This window comes from Octopus bimaculoides, chromosome 22, assembly GCF_001194135.2.
Source record: "Octopus bimaculoides isolate UCB-OBI-ISO-001 chromosome 22, ASM119413v2, whole genome shotgun sequence".
NCBI classification, from domain to species: domain Eukaryota; kingdom Metazoa; phylum Mollusca; class Cephalopoda; order Octopoda; family Octopodidae; genus Octopus; species Octopus bimaculoides.
Genome location: NC_069002.1, coordinates 30,410,963 through 30,421,128, shown reverse-complemented (window position 1 = coordinate 30,421,128; position 10,166 = coordinate 30,410,963). Strand labels below are relative to the sequence as shown.

Sequence of the window (10,166 nt, the reverse complement as noted above, 5' to 3'; positions counted from 1 at the left end):
AGAGGGTTGCGGTGCATGATCCTCCGCTGATTTGTACATACCCCGGTGACTGATCTCTGAAATTTTGGGAATGATTTTACCGTATGGTGAATGTAACCGAATATTTGGAGATTACAATAGCTTGCCAAATTGTCAGTCATAACAGTAGGGCCAATTTTCAGATTAACACCCGCACGATTTTCACTAGGGTGTTAGGGTTAGGGTTTTAGGGTCAGGGTTAGGGTTTTAGGGTTAGAGTTAGGGTTTTAGGGTTAGGGTATTCCGTCCTGGAAGAACGTTTTGTCTAATAACATTCTCCAGCGTCTCTGTACTCCTATCGGGTACACGTTGAAGAAATCCTTTTTTGGTTGTGGTGTCATAACATCCGACAACCCAAGTTTTCCGACACATTCTTCCTAGATTGTTCTTGTTATTGAAGAGCAAGCTTTCATCGATCTCCACTATTTGATCCGGACCACTAATGGGAGTTTTATCCTGCAACAGTTTTGCCGAACAAACATCCCTTCAGAACGGGTACCACTGAACGGCAGTTTTTATATCGATGCAATTCATACTTGCAGATATCGTCACAATCAATTCGAAAATAAAATCAAACACTAAATGAAAAATTACATATAATGGCAACTTAGAGTTTTCTGTAAATGTACCTTTCTTGATGGAAAGAGTTCTCTTTTACATTTAGCGCATTTTCTAATGACAAACCCGTCAACAGAACGGCTAGAATTTTGAAAATTCATCGAATGTGTGCAAGCACACGTTTTTTCATTGGCAATATGTCTTCCGATAATCTATAATGTTCTCTGGTGTAAGGTACAGTAAGAGTACCAATCTGGGAGTACACAATGTAAAATAAATTCAGAAAAATAGCAACAGCTACTTTTTAAAGGGTACAAATATTGTGAAGAAGACGATGATGGTTGTTGCTGATGGGATGGTTGCGGGAGCTTCTTGATTTCAATTAGAGTTTACGGAAATAATGTATGAACTTGTGCGATGTTAATCCTTCGAATTTATTTTTAATTGTGGTAATGAAACAATGGGTGCAGTCCTTACCGCCAAAATTAGTATATCTTGCAAAAGAACCCCCCACACACATACACACACTTACACAATTTCAGAAGCATAGCAACAGTTGCTTCTTGTTGTGAAGATGATGATGATGATGATGATGATGATTATTGCTGATGACATGGTTCGCGCGCGCGAAAGCACGCATACACACACACATCTATATATACAGATATAGATACATATATATCTATACATATAAATTGAGAATAATCATTAAAGTAATTATATCAGTGGCTAGAGTATAAAAGCCACCATATCGGTAAAATTAATTTTTAAGTATATAATTATAATTAATGGCAGATCCGCATTTAAGCGGCATGAAAGATCATGCAGACCTGTGGAGTCAAGGGGCTTATAACAGAGACACCACAGTCATCTGAGTGCGATGGAGATGCGGAGATCATCTTGACTGAGTAGACCTCAAATGTTGGTCATAAGCAGAGCATCAATCCAGTGTCCCTAGAATTTTGCACGAGCAGAAAGTAGGTGGCACCTTGAAAGTCAATCAGATTGATCAAGGAGAGAGTTGAAAGGTGGCACCTGAACGCAGATTGTCCCATACTCTTTGCTTCCGTCTATCTTCAAACAGTAACAGGAACTGACAAACCAAGCTCTCTTCACTGTGACAGAGCTTCATCCATCTCCCTGATGGAACTAGTCCATGGTGGAGACGATGTTGCCTTGTTTCAAACATTGGCAAACGGCCAGCAATTTCGGGTGAGGGGGTCAGTCAATTATATCGACCCCAGTGCTCAACTGTTACTAATTTTGGCATAACTACACAAGTGTGCCTCTTCCCCCCCCCCACTGATTCTCTCTTCTCATAACTTCCAGGAAAATGGATATTTCTTAAGTGAAGTTTTCAATAAATATGCTTCAGATGGTGTAGATTCCGATTATATTGGAATAATAATAAAATGTTAGATTTGTAACAGGCGCTGGAGTGGTTACGTGGCACCTTGGGCAAGTGTCTTCTACTATAGCCTTGGGTTGTGATGGATTAGACGGAAACTGAAAGAAGCCGGTCGTATATATATGTATATGTTTGTGTGTGTGCCGAAATTTGTAGTGAAAAAAAAAAGTTTCTATGAGAAGGGAGAGCGGTTTCGAAAAATTCACATGAATTAGCTTTATTTCCTCGTAATTTTTTTTTTTAAATACTCTTTACTCTTTTATTTGTTTCAGTCATTTGACTGCGGCAATGCTGGAGCACCGCCTTTTAATCGAACAAATCTCCCCCCACCGGACTTATTCTGGTAAATTTTCATATCAATTCGTGCGGGTGTTAATATGAAAATTTACCCAAATTTCGATATAATTGAAAATCTACATCATCTGAAACATATTTGTTGAAAATTTCATTAAACAATATTTATTTCTCTGGAAGATGGGGAAGGGGTACTCTTGTGTAGGTATGCCTAAATTTTATGGAGACGTCGTCGGAATATGAACTCAAAACGAAAGACCCGAATTGGAATCAGGCCATAACGAAACAAAAACCGTAAAGATCGACGAGGTATGGCTAAGTATTTCTGCCCGAAATGCTAACAAATTTGTCACATAAAATTTAAAAAGAAAAAAACCCAGGCAGTTTTATAATTGTAATTGCTAGTTATTCCCCCTTATCTGCCACGCTCTCTGCGATCTTCCATCGCAACGCACGTGTTATCAACATTTCCCTTTAAATGTTTTGTCTTGATTCAGGACAACAGAAACTTGCAAAATGGGAAAATCTTCTCGCCATCAAGGTGAAAACAAATATAAAGTAAGTTCTATCAATTTCCTAACATCGAATCTATCAACCGTCTATTGTTGTTCATAAAGATCCAAGTTATAATTAAGTGATTAACAGATCTTCAACGATACTTTATCATAGTGCTCGTTTCTGATCTGCTAGAAATAACAGTGACGTACTTTAAGAAAAAAAGGATATATTCGATATTATCTTAGGTAAACTATTCCTGAAAAGACGGGATTGTCACGGGTGGAGGGCCTTTGAACATAGATCTACTCTGTCGGAGCTGACCGATCGCTAAACGTCAACAAGGCATGCTCTTTTAGATTCGTCGGATTTAGTTAATTAGTTATTTTATTATTAACAATCATCATCGGCGTAATTGTCCATCGTTATATGTGTAGTTATTATTAAAGAAAGAGCTGTCCAATGGATCGTAGTTCGTTACTGGTATATTCAGAATTTAGGGCCATGCCTACACACATCACACAATTACAAAATGAAACTTGAAACTCTGTAAAATATGATGTGATGTGTGTCAGTATGTAAGTGTATACGCTCTCACCAATTTTTTTTCCACATTAAATTCCGATATAACCGTGATCTACATAATCTGATAGCTATTTACAGAAAATATCACTTAAAAATATCCATTTTTCTGTATGTTATGGGGGAAACAAATTCGGAGGATACACTTATGAAGATATACCGTGTAACCGATCACAGTCCATTACTGGTATTCAGACCATAGAGCAGGGATTCTTGACCATTTTTTAAAATAAATGGACCCCTTTGATTACTATTTTATTCTGGTGCCCCCATCCCCTAGCTATTCGATGTTTAAGAACTACCTTTATAGAAACTAATTTCAAAAGTCCTACTTTGTTTTTTACACATTAACTTGTGTAGATTCAACTATGTAAAGTATTAGAGAAACCCAACTGTTTCTTGCAATACGTACCAATACATACATCTAAAGCAAGATTTTTTCAGGGACTCTTGAAATAATTGTGGATCCCCAATTTACTATTTTGCTGTGTGGACCCCGAAAATCTTATGGATCCCGGTTGAGAACCATTCCTTTGGAACCCGGCGGAATTCTGGTTAAAGCACCCCAGATAACGCCTCATAACTTCTTTATTGTTTTGAATTTTCAGAAACTTTTTGCGAATTTGTGTTCTACACACGGGGAATTCATACGATTATGCAAAAAAAAGAAAATACAAAAAAATTTTTTATGGGTGATATTTAGCTGTTTTTAGCACATCTCACGACCACCTGATATGTTCATCTTTTCTTCGTACTCTGACATGTATTGATGTATTTTAATATTTTTCTCCCCACAAACACATTTAATGGAATGATGATGCACTCAAGAGTGGGCCATTGCTGGGATTTAAGCAAAAGAAATTCAGACTGTCTGTACTTTAAACTTATTTAAAAAAAGAAATTGGGAAAAGAGTGGAACTTTTAGGATTAAGAGGTGGGATAAAATTTTTTTTTTATAATCATATGAATTCCTGTGTCTGGAATACAAATTCGCAAAAGTTTTCTGAAAATTCCAAACAAATAACAACATTATGAGGGGTTATACGGGGGTGCTTAAACCAGAATTCCACTTTTGATACATACGTTTCTGAGACTGTCTTTGGTCCTGATTAAACTTTCTGTTTTACACTGATCTAAATTAAAAATTACATTAAAATAGTTATGTTCCAAAACACCTGCTTAATATTAACTAAATTACCTTACTAAAATTCTTCGTTATTCTCAAAATCAGTTGACAGAAAGGCTGCTTATTTCAACAGAAATATAGTTGACATGGGTTAAAATGATTTAAATTAAGACCTTCCATCAGAATTTGATGCTAATTTGTTCCAAATATCAGTTTAATAATTCAAAATTTATTGAAACAAAGGCAATGTATTTCAACAGAAATATGGTAACAAAAGGATTAAAGTGATCTAAATTAAAACCTTCCATGAAAATTTCATTTTAAAATAATTATGTTTCAAACACAGCTTAACCCTTTAGTATTTAAACTGGCCGTTTCCGGCCCAAATATTCTACTTGTTTTATGTTCAGACTGGCCATATTCAGCCTCTCACACCTACCCTACAATGTTATTCTTAAAATAAGCTACCACATCATGAAAATCTTAAAGCTACAAGATAATGCATGATTACTTCAAAACTGTGTGAATTAAAAAGCATTAAATTTGATGAAGTACTCAGAATATTAAAGAGTTAATAATTACAAAATTGCTTTGACAAATTTTTCATTATTTTTAAAACTAATTGAAACAAATCTGTTAATTTCTACAGAAATATTTTAAGAAAACTGTCCATTCAACTCTAACCTATCTCTTTGTTTTTAGTTCAAGAAGTTTTCTGATCGCGTTGCTGCAGTAAAGATCGATGTTGTACATAAGATACGACAACCAATAGAAGACAGTGAGGTAAGAATATTTTCATCTTTGGATTTCACACATCAGTATTACTACAGAAAGGTTATGATTACGGTTTTTGTAAATCTGTTCTTGTATCCTCTTGATTAAACTATATGGAGTGCAGTGCTACATGGTAGTGAGATGTGCACCCTGGATGCAGAGGACATGCGAAAGCTGGAATGCTCTGCTGGATGTGCGATGTCAGTGTCTGCGTGTGTGATGGGGCATTGGTGTATTGAGTGAGAAGTTGGGCATAAGAGGAATTATATGCAGTGTGCAAGGTAGGAGACTGTGCTAGTTTGATCATGGGATGCATAAAAAGTGCTGATTACTTGGAGGGAAGTTGTGGAAGAGGGGGACCCAGGAAGACATGGGACAAAGTTTTGAAGGTTGATCTCAAAATGCTGATCCTTACAAAGGAGGTGACCGAGGACTAAGATAGGTGGTGTATTTCTGTACTCAGGAGACCTGCCAACCACAACAGAATTGAGATTCTAAAACCAAGGGGCCATGTAAAGAACATTGGTGTGAGTGCTGGTGCTATGTAAAAAGCACCCAGTACACTCTGTGGAGTGGTTGGCATTAGGATGGGCAGCCTACTGTAGAAACCAAGCCAAAACAGACCATGGAACTTGGTGTGGCCCCTGGCCTTACCAGTTCATGTCAAGCTGTCCAACCCAGCACAGGTGCTTTTTAAGTGGTACCAGCACCTGGAAGGACAAGCCTGCATGTGTGCAAGACTGCGATTTGACTTAGCTTAATGTGTCTTATCAAATACACCAAATCGCCACATCTCCCAGTCTCTTGTCATTTCCTCAATGAGGCCCAGCACTCGAAGATTGTTTTTCACCAATTCATCCCACATCTTCCTGGGTCTACCCTTTCCACAGGTACCCTTCACGATTAGATCTTGGCACTTCTTTATGCAGCTGTCTTGTATATACACATATACATACACACACTCACATATATATATGACAGGCTTCTTATTTATATGTTTTTTATTTTTTATTTTTTCAGGATTATGAAACATATTTTCAGGCTGCCCTCATTAAATGGACTTCCCTTAATCATACAAATGACTACAGTAAGTGTTTTACCAATTCTGCGACACCTCCACTTCTCATTAAATGGACTGCTCTCGACCATCCAAATTACTATAGTATTTTAGCTATGTTGTTACATCTCTCCTCATTAAATGGACTGCTCTAAACCATATAATTGACAACTGTATTTGAGTCATTCTGTTTAAAGATCCCTGGAGTAACGAAGAATGGTTTTGAAGTTTTCTTTTTACAATGTATTTTATGTTTTTTCTTATTTTCAGAGACTTTTGTGGCAGACATTGCTAGCCAGTCGAGAACATTTGTTCAACTTGTTCATCATGAAGTAAGATATATTTTGTTGCTACATGTTTACATGTGTGTGTGTATGTGTGCATTTACAACTTTGCATGGCTACATATTTATATTACTATCTTTACAAGTGCCAGGAAGGCAACGCTGATTGAAATTTCGAAGCTATGAGATAATGCATGATTTACTAAAAACAATATGAATGATTAAGTATTACATTATGATAGAATAATCTGAATGCTAAAGGGTTAAACTTATACAGTTCTATATTTAAGAGATGAGGAATTATTTACATTATTTACATTTGACGGATATTTGTCCTCATCTTGTTTGTTGTTAACACAACGTTTTGGCTGATATACCCTCCAGCCTTCGTTAGGTGTCTTGGGGAACCCAGGTTCGAAATTTCCCCAAGACACTTGACAAAGGCTGGAGGGTATATCAGCCGAAACGTTGTGTTAACAACAAACAAGATGAGGACAAATATCCGTCAAATGTAAATAATGTAAGGGTTAAACTTATGTCACCAGTCAAAGACTTATGTCTTTTACATATTTTTCAGGACCAGATTGTTGCCACCTTGATAAAACATCTCTCAGTTCCAAACAGTATGGCATATGAAGCTCTTCTGGAGTAAGTTTTTCACATTTTCTCCTTCATTTTTCAGTCTTCCAATTACCATTTTTTGGCATTTCTTCTGCTGCCAATTCTAGTTTTCATATTAAGAAAACCAAATTACTAAATTGTTTTGCGTTATTTCATCAGTTTTTTTGGTTTTTTGCTCAGACACCATGAGATGTTTTCAGCTCCCATGAGAAACCTGGCATGTACATACATACATACAGGAAGTTGTTGGCACTCCGTCGCTTATGACGTCGAGGGTTCCTGTTGATCCGATCAACGGAACAGCCTGCTCGTGAAATTAACGTGCAAGTGGCTGAGCACTCCACAGACACGTGTACCCTTAACGTAGTTCTTGGGGATATTCAGTGTGACAAGGCTGACCCTTTGAATTACAGGCACAACAGAAACAGGAAGTAAGAGTGAGAGAAAGTTGTGGTGAAAGAGTACAGCAGGGTTCACCACCATCCCCTGCCGGAGCCTTGTGGAGCTTTAGGTGTTTTCGCTCAATAAACACTCACAACGCCCGGTCTGGGAATCGAAACCGCGAGTCCGCTGCCCTAACCACTAGGCCATTGCGCCTCCACATACATATATAAAAGCACACACCAACATGCACAAACACACACATACACACAGGAAAGGTTAAGGACTCAGATATTGTGTTGTATAAGTAGCTAGAAACGATGTTTCTTGGGGCTAAAACAACAGTAACATTGTCCCTTCCAGGACGGCCACATTATTGAAAGGCTAAAGTATCATAGAAGGACAAGCACAGATGTGTTGTTGTAGAGGAGATGCTTGGCTGAAGGAGATAAAAGGAAGGTAGTGATGGGGTGCCAGAGTGAACAAAATGGTGAACAAAAGGGAGGACATGGATGAACGAAAGAATGAATGCTATTGAATTGTAATATTGGTGTATTGAACTGTATATAATATTGATGTTGTGACTTTGTTCTTTCTTCCATTCCAGTTTGGTGGTCCAACTTGCCAAAGATCTTCAGCACGATTTCTACAAACACTTCCACAACGTGTTCAATGTGATGATTGATTTACTCAAAACACATCCTCGAAACGTGTCTCTTCTTGAAATGATCTTCACTTGTCTTTCATATTTATTCAAATTCCTCTGGCGTTATATGGTGAAGGACATCAAAACAGTTTTTGGGTAAGAAACAGATCCATTCATTTCGTCATCATCATCATTTAATGTCCATTCTCCATGCTGGTATGGGTTGGACAGTTTGACAAGACCTGGTCAGCTGGAGCTCCAGTTGTCTGTTTAGGCAAGGTTTCTATGGCTAGATGCCCTTCCTAACACCAACCATACCACAGAGTGTACTGGGTGCTTTTTACCTGGCACCAGCACCAAATGCCATATTTTTTCCATGTTGCTCCCACATTGCAAATACTCCAAAAAGAATTTGGCACTGGCATTGGTGCGGGTGCTTTTATGTGGCACTGGCACTTTTTATATTTGAAAAGATAAAAAGAAAACCAAGCAAATATTTTTTGTGTTATTCTGAGTTGGGGGAAGGCCGTCTCCATAGTTCTTGTAGCAACATCTTTGAGATTGGTAGAGAGAATGAGATCTTGTCGTTTTCAGATCCTCCTCTGAATGTGAGCACCAGGGCAGATTCTGTTAACCCTTTCGTTACTATATTTCTACCCCTTATGAGTTTCAATTAAATTCTAAAATCATTATGAATATAGATTGGTTTCATAAATTAATGTGATTTTTGGAACACAATTAAAGTAAAGGTTCTTAATCAATTCTGTTGCATAATTTTTGTCTCAAAGTGATTCTAATTACAGGTAAATGCAGGTAAACCACAAGCTATCTTTTTTCTTGGTTTGTTTACTTTCTACATAACGGTTTGTTTCTGTACTGTTCGCTTCAAACAAGCTTGCATTTGATTTATTTCTCCATATCTTCCATTGAAAAGCCCCCAAATTCAGAATCACTGCTTGATAGCATGAAACTGTTATCCATTTTAAAAGTTGAAAAAAAAATTGCCACAGAAAAAAATGTGGGAAAAAAATCTCTCAAAATTCACACAGCCCAGATATCCCATCAAACAATGTCAGATTCGGTAACTCAACTGTAACGTGACTGTACATTCAATACAGTTGTAGAAATTAAGTAAAAACCAAAAGCAGTCATAAATGACCACTTGGTACTTCTAGTATTAATGTGGCCCCAGCATGAGTGCATTTTTTGTGATACCAGCACTGGTATCATTTCTACTGTGGTAGATGTGTCTTCTTGAGTACAATTTTGTGTAGGTAAACATTGTTTACTATGTTGTCATGTTATTCATGGTTCCAGCCAAAATTTGAACTTGAGATTCTTCATTTCTATATGTTCTTCATCTCCTTCTCTCTCTCCTTTACTCCACCACCAGCTACTATTCACCAATACTTGATGCCAACAACAGACCTTACATCCGGAGATTTGCTGCTGAAAGTTTCGGTTTTCTTATCAGAAAGGTAAATAATTTATTTCTGCTTCTTCACTCTCAAATTGTGTGTGTGTGTGCACGTGCTGTTTGTGTTGTTTCCAGCTGGAAGATATCACTGACTCGTCCAACCCATGCTAGCATGGAAAGCGGACGGTAAACGATGATGATGATGATTGAATGGCTATGGGGGTCCACCAGAACAAAAGAGTACTCAAAGGGGTCCATAGATAAAAAAATGGTTGAGAACCCCTGGTTTAAATGTTAAATGGTTAATCCCCACCCTGCCATAGAGACAGCCTGTGTGCCAGTCTCCTTCATACCTGACCTTGTTTATTTGATATATTTTCTGTTTTGCAGGTAAAAGACCCAGATCGTGTGTTGGACTTAATCTTTGAAAGTTTCAATCATCGCAGTCAGGTAAGTGCGAAATTCTTGGATCTTGCTTTCTTGTTTCTGACAATCACCGCTGCGTG

The 10,166-nt window shown here is 37.6% G+C and overlaps 1 protein-coding gene across 1 annotated transcript in view; it reads left to right on the top strand.

The window, feature by feature from the left end:
• Positions 1 to 2,722: 2,722 nt before the first annotated feature.
• The window catches only part of LOC106873497 (small subunit processome component 20 homolog), a 79,953-nt gene continuing 72,509 nt past the window's right edge, over positions 2,723 to 10,166 (top strand). Inside the window, exons 1-8 of the mRNA XM_052975687.1 lie at positions 2,723 to 2,836; positions 5,184 to 5,264; positions 6,276 to 6,342; positions 6,583 to 6,644; positions 7,173 to 7,243; positions 8,205 to 8,399; positions 9,637 to 9,721; positions 10,051 to 10,110. Coding sequence (XP_052831647.1) covers positions 2,795 to 2,836; positions 5,184 to 5,264; positions 6,276 to 6,342; positions 6,583 to 6,644; positions 7,173 to 7,243; positions 8,205 to 8,399; positions 9,637 to 9,721; positions 10,051 to 10,110 — 663 coding nt within the window. The 5' untranslated portion in view covers positions 2,723 to 2,794. The remainder of the gene's footprint in view (positions 2,837 to 5,183; positions 5,265 to 6,275; positions 6,343 to 6,582; positions 6,645 to 7,172; positions 7,244 to 8,204; positions 8,400 to 9,636; positions 9,722 to 10,050; positions 10,111 to 10,166) is intronic.